This window comes from Littorina saxatilis, linkage group LG3 (assembly GCF_037325665.1).
Source record: "Littorina saxatilis isolate snail1 linkage group LG3, US_GU_Lsax_2.0, whole genome shotgun sequence".
Lineage (NCBI taxonomy): Eukaryota > Metazoa > Mollusca > Gastropoda > Littorinimorpha > Littorinidae > Littorina > Littorina saxatilis.
Genome location: NC_090247.1, coordinates 41,432,281 through 41,451,123, shown reverse-complemented (window position 1 = coordinate 41,451,123; position 18,843 = coordinate 41,432,281). Strand labels below are relative to the sequence as shown.

The 18,843-nt window shown below is 41.8% G+C and overlaps 1 protein-coding gene across 1 annotated transcript in view; it reads left to right on the top strand.

The window, feature by feature from the left end:
- The first annotated feature begins 13,076 nt into the window (after positions 1 to 13,076).
- The window catches only part of LOC138962383 (glutamine-dependent NAD(+) synthetase-like), a 33,941-nt gene continuing 28,174 nt past the window's right edge, over positions 13,077 to 18,843 (top strand). Inside the window, exons 1-5 of the mRNA XM_070334187.1 lie at positions 13,077 to 13,232; positions 14,557 to 14,617; positions 15,369 to 15,485; positions 16,708 to 16,761; positions 17,316 to 17,457. Coding sequence (XP_070190288.1) covers positions 13,148 to 13,232; positions 14,557 to 14,617; positions 15,369 to 15,485; positions 16,708 to 16,761; positions 17,316 to 17,457 — 459 coding nt within the window. The 5' untranslated portion in view covers positions 13,077 to 13,147. The remainder of the gene's footprint in view (positions 13,233 to 14,556; positions 14,618 to 15,368; positions 15,486 to 16,707; positions 16,762 to 17,315; positions 17,458 to 18,843) is intronic.

The following is an 18,843-nucleotide window of genomic DNA, read 5'->3' as shown; positions in this document are numbered from 1 at the left end:
GTTGCCCAGCATGGGGAAAAGTCTGCAGCAAGTGTTCAAGGCGAAACCATTTCAGTATAAAATGCCGCAGCGTCAACGCCATTGAAGCAAACGGGTCTACAGAGAACGAAGAAAGAGACCAGCAGTATCTGGCTGCTGTAACATCAAAGAACAAACAGAGAGTGACAGCCTTGATGCGTATCAACGACTGCGAAGTTCGTTTCCAGCTGGACAGCGCAGCAGATGTGAACACTATTTGTGCAAGATATGTGAAAAAGACGCAAGTATCACCAGTGAAACACAGTCTTACAATGTGGAACGGTACTGTTGTGCAGCCTTTGGGTGAGGCTGTGTTGGACATTGTGAATCCCAAGACAGGTGTCTCAGCCAGTGTGCGTTTCACTGTGGTGGAGAACAGTTTCAGCTGTTTGTTAGGTGTGTCGACCATACAGGAACTGGGACTGATAACAGTCAACCGTGGTGCATTCATTGCCAGTGTTACAGCAGACACGTTAGGTGACCTGGGAGAAGCATCACTGCGAGTCGACCCACAAGCAAAACCAAAAGTCCTGCCATGCCGCCGAATTCCATTGGCATTGCAAGAAGAAGTTCACCAGCAAATAAACAAGCTTGTCGAACGAGGGGTGCTGCTGCGCGTCGAGGAACCTACTGCCTGGGTCAGTCAAATGGCAGTTACTCGTAAAGACAGCGATGGCTCTCTTCGTATCTGCATTGACCCCCAGCCCTTGAACGCTGCGCTCATGAGAGAGCACTTCAAACTCCCAACGCTTGACGATGTCCTGCCCAGCCTGCAGAACGCAAAAGTGTTCACAAGACTTGATGTGAAGGAGGCATTTTGGCATGTGCGTCTGGACGAGCCGTCGAGTCTGTTGACGACCATGATCACACCTTTTGGCAGGTACCGATGGTCCAGACTGCCGTTTGGCCTCTCGGTGAGCAGCGAGATTTTCCAAAAGCGACTCACTGAGGCTTTGGATGGACTCGATGGAGTTGTCTGCGTAGCCGATGACATCGTCGTCGTGGGTCGTGGCGACGACAAGAGTGAAGCTGTAGAGGACCATGACAAGAATCTTAACGATCTGCAAAAGAGGTGTGCTGAGAGACACATCAAGCTGAATGACAAGAAGGCTGACGTCCGGAAAGACGAAATCACGTTCATGGGTCACCGTATTTCGTCAACAGGTATCCAACCAGATCCAGCGAAGGTATCTGCAATCCTCAACATGCCACCCCCAACCGACGTGCATGGAGTCCGGAGGCTGTGTGGTATGGTTCAGTACCTGTCACGATTCATGCCCGACCTGGCCAGTGACCTGGGACCAATAAGAGCACTGACAAAGAAAGACTGTCAGTGGGCGTGGACGCAAGAATGTGACCAAGCGTTCGAGACCGTGAAGAAGAAAATGACAAACACACCAGTGCTGGCATTTTTTGATCCAGAAAAGGAACTCGTGATTCAAGTTGACAGCAGTAAAGATGGCCTTGGGGCAGCAATTCTGCAAGACGGCAGGCCCCTGGAGTACGCTTCAAGAGCTCTGAGTCCGGCTGAGAAGAACTGGGCCCAGATTGAAAAGGAGACACTCTCTTTAGTGTTTGGCTTGGAGCGGTTTGACCAGTATACCTTCGGTCGCAAAGTTCGTGTCCAGAACGACCACAAACCGCTAGCAGCCATCCTCAGAAAGCCGCTGAGTCAAGCTTCGCGGAGGATACAAGCTCTCATGATGAGACTCCATCGATACGACATTGCCTTCAACTACGTACCTGGAAGTCAGCTCTTTATTGCTGATACACTGAGCAGGGCGTACCTTCCTGACCCTGGAACGGATGTGCGAGTTTTTGCCATCAACTCGCTAATGGACATGCCTGACAGAACAAGGGAAGAGGTGAGAGAAGCGACGCAGAATGACCCAGATCTTCAGACACTGCTACATGTCATCAGAAACGGATGGCCTGAGAGGAAAGAAGATGTTCCTGAGCCAATCAGACTGTATTTTGACATCCGTGACACCCTCGGAGAACAGCATGGTATTCTTCTGAAAGGAGAGAGAGTCCTGATTCCCAGAGCCATGAGAGGAGAAATGAAGAGGAGATTACACGCAGCTCATTTGGGATATGACAGCATGCTGAGGCGGGCCCGGGAACTACTGTATTGGCCAGCCATGGCCAAGGACATCAAAGACGTGGCAGATCACTGTGAACCATGCCAGCAGATGAAGCCAGAGAACCAAAAAGAGACGCTGACACAGCACAGTGACGGGAATGCACCATGGATGAAGATCGGGATAGACCTCTTTGATCTCGATGGACGTCAATATCTGGTGACAGTGGACTATTTCACTTCTTTCATCGAAGTGGATCAGCTGAAAGGTACCACTGCGAGTGATGTGATCGTGAAACTGAGAGTTTTGTTTGCACGTTACGGTATTCCAGCTGAACTGATATCTGACGGTGGTCCCCAGTTTACTGCTGCAGAATTTCAGTCTTTTGCTAGTCGTTGGGGCATTACTCATACAATGTCGTCGCCTCTATACCCTAAAGCAAACGGCAAAGCAGAAGCGGCAGTGAAGACGATCAAACACATGATGATGAAATGCCTTCAGGACAATACAAACGTCTACGATGCGCTTTTGGAGCTGCGCAACACCCCACAGCAGGACACGGAGCTGAGTCCTACTCAATTGATGTTTGGGCGGCTGACAAGGTCGAGACTGCCGGCAGCTACGAACAAGCCAGTAAGCAAGACGCAGACACGGAAGGCGAGGCAGAAGCGACAGAGAAGGCGTCAGTCAGTAAAGCAGAGCTACGATAGAGCCGCCAAGGATTTGACCCTGCTATCAAATGGACAACCAGTCTACTACAAGCATCGTGAAGGACAAAGATGGCAGAAAGGGACGGTGCAACGTGAGCATTCGAATCGATCTTACATTGTTGAGGGTCGAAATGGGGCAATTTACAGACGAAACAGAGCACACATTCGCCCTACGAAGATTAAGCCAGAGCCTATACCTGAAGTGCAACAGAATGATGAAGGACACCAAGTGGTAGCTGTCCCTGACAACACAGAAACAGCACTACAACCTACCCAGGATCTGAGACCTGTCGACGTTCCTGCAGAAGCGTCAACCATACCAGTGCGTCCTCAGCGAGCCCGCAAGAAACCATCCTGGATGATTGACTATGACACAACATAAAGAGAACAATTCTGTGTTGCAAGTGCACAAGACAGAGATATTGAGAACAATTGAAAACAAAGGAGTGACATAAACACTGGGACAAATCAGAGTGATGTGATCTGTGTGCAGGAAGAAAACTGTTAGATGGAAGTTTTTAATTTTGTTCATGATTATTTAATCTTCTGTTTTCCTTTTGTTTTGTTTTGGTTTTTGTTGATCCGTTCGTTGTAGTTTTTATCTCACAATCAGTAAATATTAATGATTTACTTTGCAAAATCAACATACTGTATTGACCATGAGAAAGGGGGATAGTGAGGTGAATTTGCATAAGTATGCAAACAGTTCTAATTTTACTTTGAGCATTGCGTTTGGCCAGACGTTTGTTTACGTATTGTTATTTACAAGTTTGAATCTTGCTTCGTTGTTAAAAGTACAGTAGGTTTTTAGCAAGTGCATACTGATTGAGTTTTTAACTTTCATTGTTTTATTCTTCATTGTATTTTGTTTCGTTACCAAAGTAACTTGTTGAAAGTGAAGGGGATGTTGATGGACTGAGGTCCATTTCCGTATCCAGGTTTTAGACTTGTGTTTTGCATATACACATGGGAGGCTACGCTGCAGCTAGCTCCTCCTCTATCATGAGTTGTTTCCCTTGTCGTCTTCGAGAGTAAAGATGTCGGAACTAGAAGCCTCGAGTCTGTCCTTTGTTTGTCTGTACAAGTCAAGTTAACAATGACATCATCAAAGACATTTATGAACAAAATGGAAAACAAAATTGTGGGGATATTATCTGGAAGAATGCACTTGCAAAGTTACACAAAAAATGTCTGGTAGTTTTCCTGGAATCGCTCAACACACATACATACGCCATCACCTTGTCTTGATTATGAGTATCTGAAAACATTTAGTAAAAGGTCACTGCTTGTAAAAAAAATAAATAATTTGAAAATCTGGTGGACGACCTACCAACATAAGCAGTGCAGGGAAGGTGGTTGGGGGAGCTAAAAGGCACAGTCGGCTTCACATAATTTAAACCATCAGTTTCTGGTCACAGACACTGTCAGGCTTTTTACACACAGTACAAACACCCTTTCGTTTAAACACTCACCATGCACGGGGGATAACCTGTCATTAGCGGGGCAGAGGGTGTACGCGGAGCCTGACACGATTAAAGGCATGTTTTGTCAGTTTTCTTAGATTTGTTTGATTTACGTCGGGATTTAAAGTAAGCTACAGATTCAGCGATGCCTTAATTTGTTGATCGATGCATAAAATGCCATAGAGCGGTTCATATTTGCCCGTAAATTACCCTCAAAGCTGAATGTGTCGTCGATCGAGCGCCGGAAATGGCTGTTCGATGGGTTTCGGAAGTAGAAACTGATGTGCTTTATTTCACAAAATCAGCTCGTATATGACATCGGTTTGGGATTCTAATGGAAGATGGAATCATTGAAGACGCAAAGAAGTGCTATTTCGGGGGTAGAATATATCGACCGACCCTGTAGACGAGAGGCGGTCAAATCAGTGTGAGAGATGAGCGTACGCGGGGCTGCCGACCGCGTGAATGGGACAGCAGAAGCACGTGGGAACGAAATGCCAGAAAAGCGTTGAGTTGTGCAATAAAACGGTTCGGTGCATCATTTCAATGGAAATTTTGATCAACCTAGAAACACACGTACCCTATAGCTGTTGCCCTAAGATAACGGCACACACACACATACACACACACACACACACACACACACACACCAGAGACGTCTCTGCACACACACACACACACACAGTATGCACATACACACAACACACTTAGTTGTTAGAGAGGTGCTTTCGGAGCTGTCTTAAACCATGTCCTGAATTGGACGAAGTCGACACTGCTCACTTCGCGAAGCTTCCGGAACAAGAATTCGTCCCTTAAAGACTGAATTTATTTTTGCGTGGTCAGCGGGATTTACAATGAGACGCTAGAACTAACTTTTAAAATCTAAATAATATATTGACAGCTTGTAACACAAACATTCTTAAATCATAAAAGATTTCTTTTTTCATCAAGACAAGATCAGTACAACTCGAAGTTTTGAAAGTTTTAAACTGAAAGGAAGCCCGGAAGCTGTTCACTCAAGGTCGTGTTTCTGGTAGCAGACGAATAGTTTCTGCATATCGCTTGCTTCTTTGAGGTCAACCGCCGCCGATAAGTTCATGTGATTCGCAGTGGTTTGTTGCATTTTAGATTCAGAGGTACACAAATACGTGCTATTGCAGATACAGCGAGTCGCATAGAAATCACAAACTGACGACGAAATTGTGAAAAAAAGGGAAGGTGTGTGACATGGGTTCACGATGGCTCAGGGGTAAAATAAACCACGAAATCTGGTGTGTGGTTTACGCAAGCTAAATATCCATTAAAACGAACTGTCATTTAATGCTGTTCATGCTAAATTGCAAGTGTGTTCCTATAAGGTTAGAACTCCTTTTTTCGTGAGAAGATTCAAATCGTTCTGTAAACCATCTGAGGCAGACTGGGCCTTTAACCTAATGCCTCCCAGAGCACCCAATATGGCCAGCTGGAGAACTGGTGCAGATATGAAATCTGACCTATATACAATGTTAAGCCTCTATACTGTATATAGCATGATACCGATGTAAGCCTGTGACTGAATGACAGTTACAGTACACATGTACTTTTGCACATCCGTTTGAACTCGTGAACTCGTGGTACCTCTGTGCTATCGAGGACTCAAACCTGTACTATCGGGGATCCACTAAGGTTTCCGAGACTGTGTTTTGTCTGTATGGTCTGGTGGAAGAGCCGATTCTTAAATTTGCATAGGTAAAATGATCGCTTTTTGGTACCCGACACCCCTCTGAGTTGAATTTGGTTTAACCTTGTGACGTAGGCACGCGGGATGTTGATGGGTTGGGGTATTCACTTTTCGCTGGGGTTTCAAACAGAACAGACGTATCCAGTGAGCGGTCGAGTGGCAGGTTTGCTGCGAACAGAAACGGAACCGTGATGTGATTTTTCTGAGACGGAATGGCGGAATGTGCGACGGGGTTTCGGTAGAGGGGTGCAGTTCATCTTGAACACGCGGCCAGTACCGTGTAACTGGCCTTAAGACCGATCGATTCAAGGGGGGCAATCTCAGTCATCTGAAAGAGGGAAATCCAAACGCAATCCGCATTGTTCGATTTTATGGGCTTGGACGATAGAGAAAAATAAGAAAAGCAAAAGCTGGAGTCCAGTCTGGACGAAACTGCTATCAAGAACGCAGAATAGATTTTTTCTGAGGTTTTTTTTTGCCGTAAGCGCCATTTCTCATTTCGAATTTCTCATAACTGCTGGCGGCTGCAGTGAAACCAACAAAGGGGCCTCACTCTGGAAGAGTTTCCTGCTCCGATAAACATGGCGCTTACGGCTAAAAAAAACTCAGAAAAAATCAATTCTGCGTTCTTGATAGCAGTTTCGTCCAGACTGGACTCCAGCTTTTGCTTTTCTTATTTTTCTCTATCGTCCAAGCCCATAAAATCGAACAAGGCGGATTGCGTTTGGATTTCCCTCTTTCAGATGACTGAGATTGCCCCCCTTGAATCGATCGGTCTCAAGGCCAGTTACACGGTACTGGCCGCGTGTTCAAGATGGGGTGCAGTTAGATTTCGTTAGAGGTGTTCAGTTAGGTTTCGTTAGAGGGGTTAATTTAGGTTTCGCCGTTAGAGGGGTGCATTTAGATTTCGTTAGAGGGGTTCAGTTAGGTTTCGTTAGAGGCAGGGGCGGACGAGGGGGGGGGGGGGCACAGGGGGCACGTGCCCCCCCCCCCCAAAAAAAAACCAAGTCGCGTAAGGCGAAAATACAACATTTAGTCAAGTAGCTGTCGAACTCACAGAATGAAACTGAACGCAATGCCATTTTTGAGCAAGACCGTGCGCTAAGAAGGATAGCACGCTTTTCTGTACCTCTCTTTGTTTTAACTTTCTGAGCGTGTTTTTAATCCAAACATATCATATCTATATGTTTTTGGAATCAGGAACCGACAAGGAATAAGATGAAAGTGTTTTTAAATTGATTTGGACAATTTAATTTTGATAATAATTTTTATATATTTAATTTTCAGAGCTTGTTTTTAATCCCAATATAACATATTTATATGTTTTTGGAATCAGCAAATGATGGAGAATAAGATAAACGTAAATTTGGATCGTTTTATAAATTTTTATTTTTTTTTACAATTTTCAGATTTTTAATGACCAAAGTCATTAATTAATTTTTAAGCCACCAAGCTGAAATGCAATACCGAAGTCCGGGCTTCGTCGAAGATTACTTGACCAAAATGTCAACCAATTTGGTTGAAAAATGAGGGCGTGACAGTGCCGCCTCAACTTTCACGAAAAGCCGGATATGACGTCATCAAAGACATTTATCAAAAAAATGAAAAAAACGTTCGGAGATTTCATACCCAGGAACTCTCATGTCAAATTTCATAAAGATCGGTCCAGTAGTTTAGTCTGAATCGCTCTACACACACACACACACACAGACACACACACACACAGACACACGCACATACACCACGACCCTCGTTTCGATTCCCCCTCGATGTTAAAATACTTAGTCAAAACTTGACTAAATATAAAAAGAAGAAGAAAACAAAAGGTTTTTCTATGCTGATTCTATGACCATTTCTAAGTTCAAATGGCACCAGATGGCACCATTTTGCTTCTTTGGGCAAAAAATTTTTCCGGGGGGGCGTGCCCCCGGACCCCCCTAGCAAATTCGGGCGCAAAGCGCCCATCACATTCACTTTCGATTCAAAGTGCCCCCCCCCCCCCCCCCCCTTACAAAGCAACTGATCCGCCCCTGAGAGGGGTGCATTTAGATTTCGTTAGAGGGGTTCAGTTAGGTTTTGTTAGATTGTTTTTTTTAAGAATTGTGTTTAGGTTGTTTTTATATTTAGTCAAGTTTTGACTAAATATTTTAACATCAAGGGGGAATCGAAACGAGGGTCGTGGTGTATGTGTGTCTGTGCGTGTGTGTGTGTGTGTGTGTGTTTTTGTGTGTGTAGAGCGATTCAGACGAAACTACTAGACCGATCTTTATGAAATTTGACATGAGAGTTCCTGGGTATGAAATCCCCGAACGTTTTTTTCATTTTTTTGATAAATGTCTTTGATGACGTCATATCCGGCTTTTCGTGAAAGTTGAGGCGGCACTGTCACGCCCTCATTTTTCAACCAAATTGGTTGAAATTTTGGTCAAGTAATCTTCGACGAAGCCCGGACTTCGGTATTGCATTTCAGCTTGGTGGCTTAAAAATTAATTAATGACTTTGGTCATTAAAAATCTGAAAATTGTAAAAAAAAATAAAAATTTATAAAACGATCCAAATTTACGTTTATCTTATTCTCCATCATTTGCTGATTCCAAAAACATATAAATATGTTATATTCGGATTAAAAACAAGCTCTGAAAATTAAATATATAAAAATTATTATCAAAATTAAATTTTCGAAATCAATTTAAAAACACTTTCATCTTATTCCTTGTCGGTTCCTGATTCCAAAAACATATAGATATGATATGTTTGGATTAAAAACACGCTCAGAAAGTTAAAACAAAGAGAGGTACAGAAACGCGTGCTATCCTTCTTAGCGCAACTACTACCCTGCTCTTCTTGTCAATTTCACTGCCTTTGCCATGAGCGGTGGACTGACGATGCTACGAGTATACGGTCTTGCTGAAAAATGGCATTGCGTTCAGTTTCATTCTGTGAGTTCGACAGCTACTTGACTAAATATTGTATTTTCGCCTTACGCGACTTGTTTTAGATTTCGTTTGTTTTAGATTAGAGTTCTATTGTGGTTTTTTTTGGTTTTTTTTATTAAAGTTGAGAGTGAGGATTTAGAGTAGAGTTTTTGGAGTGTAGTTTGGAGGGAGGATTTAACGTGTTGTTTTAAAGCATAGTTTTAGAGTGGGAATCAAAAGCATAGCTTTAGAGCCGATAAGTAAAGAGCGCGTCTGTGATGCTACTGAGGAAGAGCTCGTTCAGAAGTCAAGAGCGCGTCACTTTGTCAATAGGAGTGCGTGTAGTGTGTATTGCATGGTATGAAGTAGACGTAGGCCCTATGCGGCCAGTGACTGACATGCAGAATAAAATGTTGCACATCAGCATCGATTAAAAACTATAATAACTTAACAATTTTATTATAATAATAAAGGATATTTATACTAATTCTGTATAGGGTGCCAAATCTTACCGGAACCGTCAATTAAGTTCTGAGCGCACACAAACGCATTCGCGTCTCACACACGCATCATTGTACATTGATAATATATAATTACTCTTCACAAAGTTACACCGAAAACTATGGTGCCGGTCACGAACAAAAACTGCCTGAACAGTCCCTCTAAATGTGGTCAATGACAATGCGCATGCGTTAACTTGACATCGGGAGATTTATCACTGAGTAACCGCCTAACCCTAACCCTTACGGGCCTAACCCTAACCCTAACCCTACTAACCCATGGTTCGTTCGGTCAAAGGGTCGCATTGTTTAAGTCCAAGATTGGTGCATACGCAATGAGATGGATTGTTCAGCAGAGTTTTCAGTTCGTGACACCGGTATCACTGCTGCACACCGCTTCCCACACAGTCCATTTACCGTATTCACTGTGACCACCAGTTATCCGGCGTCAACATTGAAGTTGTACTTACGTGTACTCTACGTGTAATTCATTCATGATCATAATTTATTCTTCTTCATTTATTCAGTCGTGGCCGGGTATCCGTAGTTAAGTTATGTGTCTGCGCTGACCACAGTCACTGTAATCAGACCGCCCGTGATGCATGACTGATCGTTTTCGTGGCCTCCTTAATACAACTGACCGTGTGAATGATCACACAAACACAAAAAAAGAAGAAGAAAAAACCCCGAACGAACGACTGAAATATAACAGTTCTGCATGCTTGGGTTAAACACTGAGCTCATGCGCGGGGCCACGTATCGTTCCGGGTTGTCTTCAACTACCAATTATGTCAATTTTTGAGTCGGTATGCACATGCAACTTACTGGCTTACATTGTTGAGTCTTTGCCATAGGTCCTCAGGCTTGGAGATCAAGGTGGTCAAGGGATGATCTTCTTCTTGGTCCTTTGGTTGCCTCGTTGACGATAAATTATTTATCTGACTCTGGTCGAGCACAGCCATTGCACTAGCATTCAGACCGCCCCGCTCCGGCAGTATTGTAAAGGTAACTTGTAGAGGATTTAGAGTGTTGTTTTGGGTTGTTCTAGTTCTAGAGAGTAATACATTGGAAGTTTTGTATTTGAAGGTAAACCCCCGCTTTCCCACACATTCCCCTCATCATCTTATGGAAATAAAGAACCTGGTAATTTAACTTGTGTCACTGAGTTGTTTTGAGTGTTTGAGCTTGGTGAGAAAGGGGCACTCTGTATTATTTGACCCCCAGGGTAAAGGACATTTGGCACTCGGCGGTTACACCTAATTTCCTTATTGCTTTCATATTACCTAACAGACTGACAATGTGACACCGATTTGTTCCGTTTCTGTAGACCCTGCTTCCTACAAGGTTTAATCATTCACAATTACAGAACTCCCTGTCATGGGAACTGCATATAGGAGACGGCATCATATGTGAGCGTTAATCTTTTGGCTTTCTAGTGTCAGTGTTGGATGGTCTCATTTAACTGCATAATTATTTTGAATTCTGTAATTGTTGTTTTAGAATGTTTACAAATGCAAAATTAAATTTGTTATTGCATTCTCTTGTGTTCCTCTTTGTGATTTTTTTCCTGCAATCAAAATATACTGTAACATTTATAAGAAACACAGAGCACAACAAACACGTACTCAATATTCTTCATTGCATGGTATGCACACTGACAAGTGCCCCAACTTACTTTCTTTTTCTTCTGGAGCCCCCGGCAGGCTCGGGCACCGGCAGTCACCAGTATCTCAGTCACAAAATAGACTTTCCTATTTTTCACACATCAGTCAGCTTGCCTTCTTCAGTCGGTAGTGAAATTCGCTTGAGATCATGAGGTCGCCGGTTCGAGCCTTGCCCGGATTGGCGGTCCATTCTGACATTCATATCACTGGTTTTTCTGAAGAAAAAACAAGTCGCGTAAGGCGAAAATACAATATTTAGTCAAGTAGCTGTCGAACTCACAGAATGAAACTGAACGCAATGCCATTTTTCAGCAAGACCGTATACTCGTAGCATCGTCAGTCCACCGCTCATGGCAAAGGCAGTGAAATTGACAAGAAGAGCGGGGTAGTAGTTGCGCTAAGAAGGATAGCACGCTTTTCTGTACCTCTCTTTGTTTTAACTTTCTGAGCGTGTTTTTAATCCAAACATATCATATCTATATGTTTTTGGAATCAGGAACCGACAAGGAATAAGATGAAAGTGTTTTTAAATTGATTTGGACAATTTAATTTTGATAATAATTTTTATATATTTAATTTTCAGAGCTTGTTTTTAATCCGAATATAACATATTTATATGTTTTTGGAATCAGCAAATGATGGAGAATAAGATAAACGTAAATTTGGATCGTTTTATAAATTTTTATTTTTTTTTACAATTTTCAGATTTTTAATGACCAAAGTCATTAATTAATTTTTAAGCCACCAAGCTGAAATGCAATACCGAAGTCCGGGCTTCGTCGAAGATTACTTGACCAAAATTTCAACCAATTTGGTTCAAAAATGAGGGCGTGACAGTGCCGCCTCAACTTTCACGAAAAGCCGGATATGACGTCATCAAAGACATTTATCAAAAAAATGAAAAAAACGTTCGGGGATTTCATACCCAGGAACTCTCATGTCAAATTTCATAAAGATCGGTCCAGTAGTTTAGTCTGAATCGCTCTACACACACACACACACACACACACACGCACACACGCACATACACCACGACCCTCGTTTCGATTCCCCCTCGATGTTAAAATATTTAGTCAAGTTAAGATCGGTCCAGTAGTTTAGTCTGAATCGCTCTACACACACACACACACACACACACGCACACACGCACATACACCACGACCCTCGTTTCGATTCCCCCTCGATGTTAAAATATTTAGTCAAAACTTGACTAAATATAAAAAGAATCTGTTTAACTTATTCCCCCCCCCCCCCCCCGGCCCCCCTCTTAAATTTTCTTTGCTTTATTCTTTATTCCAAAGCATTTCAGTAATCGAACTGAGATCGCAACAATAAAGCAGTTTACGAGTCAAACAAAATGATGCACTGTGACTAGCTGAGCAGTGTCATCCAGCAACGACTAAAAGCCGGTGCCGAAGACATGGAAACTGAATACCAGGTCAAAGCGCACATGAAACACATTCTGTGTGTAGGCTACTAGTTTCTTACTCTGCACTGTCCAGGCAGTCCAGCTTTGAGAACACATTGAGATTAAACACACACATTGTTAAGCATTCCGGAACGTGCGGAGCGCTGCGATCCGGTGACGCACCCAGCCGGGAGTTCCGAGTCGATAGTCGCGCCAGATCATGAAGCGGGCAGCCTTTCTCTGGATCCTCTCTAGTTTGTCAATGTCCGACTGCACGATAATGGCCCCATATTCCAGTGTAGACCTGACAAGGGAGATGTAGGCGGATCATTCCGTGTTGTTGCTGGGCAGTGATAGACGGAGGTTCCGCCTAATAAAGCCAAAGTTTTTACTCTGTGTGTGTGTTTGTTTCTCTGCCTTTTCTGTGTTTACTATTTTCGGTTAACTTCTCACTTTCCTCAGAAATGGTTTCGTTCAAAAACAAAAACAAAATAAAAGAAACAAAAATAATTGAAGTACAACACTGACAAAGCGTTTGCTTCGTTTCGTTAAAACGTGCAATCCAAGTTTTGTATGTAGTTGCGGAGTTCCCAAATTACTCATGGGCATCATCGCCATGTTTTTACCTGAGTAATTCCGATCGGGACGTATGACCTCTCTGTTTAACCATGGGCCGGAAAGTGATTTTAGCGGTTTGCTCACTGAACCAGTGGGCATTAGACTTCACAGAGAATGCAAAAAGAATAATTGACAGTGAGTAATTTTCGGATAAAATAGTTTTCATCAGATGGTGCAAAGCACATCGAGTTGACAACGCAGTAACAACTCGTCACTCTGTGCCTGCTGTTTGATCCTTATTGCCATCGAAAACTGTGTTTTTTTCCAGTATAAACCATAGTCGGATGTTGTGTTGTTGGGTGTGCGGAAGTGATTCTGCTCCGTGGTCTTTTGACTAATTCGGCGTTTGTGTTTGGGAAAATAGCAAATTCATGTGGTTTTGGCGTAAAAAAAACGGGAATTCCCGGACAGACAGTAAAACATGAACCGGGCCCCGATCCGGATACCACCCGATGCTGTCAATAAAAATAATGAATTATGATGAATGGGACACGAAAAGCAAGGAGATGCCTTAAATGCAGTCATAAATACGTGACAACGAACAAAGACACGCTTCCATGTATTAAAACAGGCAAACTGGATCACAGATCAGAAGCATACAACGTTTTACATTTTTTCGTTTGTATTTCAAACCCAAACGATATGGGCCAGGGCCTATTATTAGACACACATCAGGAAGAATAGATCTACTCATGTTGGTTGTATAAGCCCCGCACACTCTGTACAGTTTGAACTGTCTGGTTGAAGTTTTAATCCCAGGCATATTTTTCTCAAGAGAGAGCACATTAAATTTTAAAATTGAACATTATACAAAAATAATTATTAGTTTCTCGTGATCTTGGCATGTACCCCTGGTCATACCTTGATAGACTTATCAAGGCATCAGATGAAGTATGTTGGTGTTAAAGATGCTTTGAGTGGAGTTTATGTGTATGTTTTGAAAAGGGAATTGCGATAGAAAAGTGACACACTGCGGGTGGGGAGGGTGTGTACGCATAACCATCAATTTTGCATTTGAATTAATAAGTGTATTGTAATCATACAATACAATCTTGAGAAATTACTTTGCTGTATGTCTTTTAACTCAAGGTGTTTGGGGTCTTCTTACTATTTTGTTCAATGGAATTCAGCAAATGATAATACGTATTGTTTAATTGGAGTCAAGCCTTGTTCAATATACTGTAGTTAAGATCTAGATCTTATAACAAATATGCTGATTGTTCTTCCATATTTGCATCATCTGCTGTTTTTTTATTTAAAAAAAAGAAGTGTATTGCCTACAAGAAATGGCACACTTATGCTAGAACAGAAATTAGTAACAACATTCACAGAAGTTAAATGGTGTCTCCACACTTTTGTGACTTGCACCAGTTTGTCTGGAGGTTTTGGAAAATTATTTTTAATTTTTATTTAAAACTAATTAAAGTGATCTTATCATGAATCTTTTTCTTTGTTTCAGGCATTGCTATTGCAAAACAGAAAGGTGCAACTCTGCGCAGTGGACCAGAGCTTGAAATATGGTATAAAAGTGCATTAAAAGTACACAGGGATGGTCAAATTATCCGCCCGTTCACCAGGGGCGAGTCAACCGCTTGGCAACTCGCCCGGCTGGCCAGTGAAAATTCTGGTCAAATGTAACATTTGTAGTTGTAATATCAATTTTCAAAGCAATTTAAACACTGCAGTATGTACCGAGCCAGCAACATTTTTGGCGGTCTAGTGACTTACTTGAAGTTACTCACGGGGCTGGCGAGTTAACATTTTGAGATTTGGCCATCCCTGGTACAGGCCATAACAAATGTTCTCAAAGCAGAAATATTTCCCAGAGGTGATACATTGTATTCTGAACAAGTAACATTACTGAATTCTGCTCAATGTACTGTTAGTGTTATTTACATAGTTTGTCACTTGTGCTACAGGATAAGCCTATACTTATGTGATCAGTCCGGTCAAACCAGGCATCAGAATTAGGTTTGTTCATAAATACATCTACAAAAACATTCTTCTGTATTTCTGGGCTTGTCACTATAGCAGGGATGACATTTCCCATCAGGAAATCCGGGTTTTTGATGCCATTTTCTCCAGATTTCTTGATTTCCAAAACAACTAAGAAAGAAATTGTGAACATCTAGGAGTAAGAGTTATCTGCATCCCAAGCCAGATTTGTCTGATTTTGATCACTCGCTCTCAGTCTCACACAGTCTCAGCTTTTTTTGCCTGATATTGTCAATGTCATGCTGACTGATACATCTTCACTTTGGTTTTTTCCAGTGGCTATGGCTGTGCCGACCATTTTCTGGAGGGGGATACCTACCTGCACTCATGGGAAATGCTGACACAAATCCTGAAAAACCCAGCATGCCAAGACATCATTGTGGATGTGGGAATGTGAGTAAATAATTTTGATGTGTGCCATTTTCTTGAAGTGGGATCTGAAGTACAAACAATGCGTGAAACTCATTTTAAGACCTCCGAAAATCAGACTAGATTAGATCCTAGAAAAGAGGCGGTCTTAATATGGGGCATAGACCAAATAGCCTGGACCGCCAACTCATCACGTGACCCTTCGAGGTTACGACTCTCGACTTTCAGGGGCGTGTCGCGTCCGGTTTGAAAGGCCAGCGATTCGAAGACAGTGAAAAGAAAGCACGCTCCAGTTATTTGTGACAATGGGAGGTGACAATGAACTAGATTTTCCAAACCTCCAAACTAAACTTAACAAAACTCATCGAAAAACATGTTCCATATGCACTTTTGCTGAGTTTATTTTAGCATTTTCAGAACTTACCTCGGCAACTTCGTCCATGTTTACAATCGACACCGGATATGACATCCCCCTGATTTCTGAAAGGCTTGTAAGCGTAGGTTCCTAAATGCGAGAGGCCGCTACCTCGTAATAGAGAGAAAGAGCGGAGAGAGAGCTAGTTGGCGGTCCAGGATAAATGGTCTATGTATGGGGTTAATTTTACAGTGGTTTATGAACAGAGAGTCTAAGAAAAAAAGGAGGGAGTCTTAAATTGGGGGGTCTTGAAAGGGGGGTTTGACTGTAAAAAGATGGTTGGGTGTCTGTGTAACATGCGTTGAATTCAGAAATGTTTCTCTTGGTGCAGGTCTTTCAACGTATAACTTGATTGATTTAACAAACTTGAGACTGACTGTTCATTAGTACTTTGTTAGAAGCAACATTTAAAGTTAATCGAGTGGATGCTTTTTTTCTCAAAACCTGGGATTACAAGTGGTTCTGCATTGATGATTTGCAGTTTCTTCGCTACAGAAGAATCTATTTGCAATGAAAATAAGTTTCTGTTAACTGTATGATTGAAATTTAACCTACATTTCTTTGCAAGTATGTCTTTTTGTTTTTTCCTTTTTTATTATTGTTTCATTTGAAAACCTGTCGAGGCTGTTTTTAATGGTGTTTTATACTTGTTCATTTTGTGCTTCTTTCCTTATTTTTGTGTGACAAATGGCTCATTGATAACGGGGCTTTGATTCAGTGATCTTTCTTTGTATACATGTACCAAATTTGTTTCATTCCAAGTGATGAAGATGTTTGTGTGAACGTTTGTATTACTGGACAAGTGTTAACCTTGTAGTTTTTTGTCCACAGGCCAGTGATGCACAAAAATGTTGCATACAACTGCAGAGTCATTTTCTACAACAAGTAAGATATACATATATATCACTACTGTATGCATGAAAAGTAAATTGAACAAAACTTCAGAGGTAACTTCCTTTCTGTGTAGACAAAAATTAAATAGCACATTCCTGCTCTAGACAAGAAGAAACCAGGCTTTTGATTTGTGGTATGTGTTAAAATGGACGAATGCTTTTATTCCATGTAAAAGCCTAAAAACATTGTGGTTGAGGACACAGACGTTTATATGAGAAAGAAGGTATACAATTATGTTGAAATACAGTGCAATGGTAATAATTATATGAAGTGTGTTGCCAGTTAAAGTTCATTGCTCTTGAGAAATTTAAAGTAGGCATGAACAAAATAAAACATACACATTTTTGTTAACACAGTTTTATATGACCATATGAGAACATTCAAAATAACAGTCTACATTACATTTTTTAATTCTTCACCATACAACAGGTTCTTATGATTGTTTTCCCAGTTTTCATTCCATTTGCTTGCATCTGTACGTTCATGTTTACAAATTGGGGAAAGGCTCAGTTAATAACATTTGAAGACTGTTTATTGTTTTTCAGGAACATTTTGTTGATCCGTCCCAAGATGATGCTGTGCGATGATGGCTGCTACAGAGAATCACGCTGGTTCACAGCATGGAAGCGAGAAAGGGAAGTGGAAGACTACTATCTTCCTCGCATGCTTCGAGAGGTGACTGGCCAGGTGAAAAGCTTTTTTTTTCTTCTCATTTTGATGCTGTGTTACTGTTAGAACTGTGACCTTTTCTGTGAAGATCTTCTTTTTTCTCTCTCTTTTTGAGTCACTTGAGAAAAAGTGACTCTATGTAATCGGTCAGTGTTAGTCTGTCCGGCCGGCCGGCCGTCCGGCCGGCCGTCCGTAGACACCACCTTAACGTTGGACTTTTCTCGGAAACTATCAAAGCGATCGGGCTCATATTTTGTTTAGTCGTGACCTCCAATGACCTCTACACTTTAACGATGGTTTCGTTGACCTTTGACCTTTTTCAAGGTCACAGGTCAGCGTCAAAGGAAAAATTAGACATTTTATATCTTTGACAAAGTTCATCGGATGTGATTGAAACTTTGTAGGATTATTCTTTACATCAAAGTATTTACATCTGTAGCCTTTTACGAACGTTATCAGAAAAACAAGGGAGATAACTAGCCTTTTCTGTTCGGCAACACACAACTTAACGTTGGGCTTTTCTCGGAAACTATAAAAGTGACCGGGCTCAAATTTTATGTGAACGTGACTCATTGTGTTGTGAATAGCAATTTCTTCCTGTCCATCTGATGCCTCATATAATATTCAGAACTGCGAAAGTGACTCGATCGAGCGTTTGCTCTTCTTGTTTACAATTGTACCATTTGTGACCCTCCACCACGAAATGAGTCGCATGTCACCTTTGCATGATTTTCATATTTTTACATTTTCCTAAAGAGTGTTTTATGCTCTATCCAGTGGTGAAAACCGTTTTAGAAAAGAGCGAAAACTTTTCAAGTTATAAGCCTGTGACTAAGGTGACCCTCACACTGTTACCACAGTTCCCCCGGACTTATGTCAAGCCTAGCACAGAACCGCGCGAGGTGACATGCGACTCATTCCGTGTCAGTAAAGGAACTTTAACCTGAAGTTTTATTTTTGTTGGTCTCAATTGCATGATGTTCAGTGTTGACACAGACTAATGTAAAGGATAAGACTAAGAGAGAGGAAGACAGAAGAGACAAGACATAATTAGGGTTGCTATGACAGAGCATGAGGCCAATGCAAAGTAAATGTTAGTACAAAAAGTGGTGAGTACATGATAGGGTTGGATGTAGATTTCAGTCTTGACTTTCTCGACACGTGTTTTGTGGTGTGAACATGCATAAATTATCTCCATCTGTGATAATCATACTTGTGTCTGCAGTTCATATTACCTGCAAATCTTGCATTTCTTCATGCAGGCTGTATCTACATATCAGCTAGGGCGTGCTCTCTTCCATTTCCAAGTTGGCTTGGAGTTTAATTAACGTTTTGTTCCATGATGTCTGAGGCCTGCTTTCACAAACCATGTCAGACTTGTTAAAAGTAAAACATATTAACTGT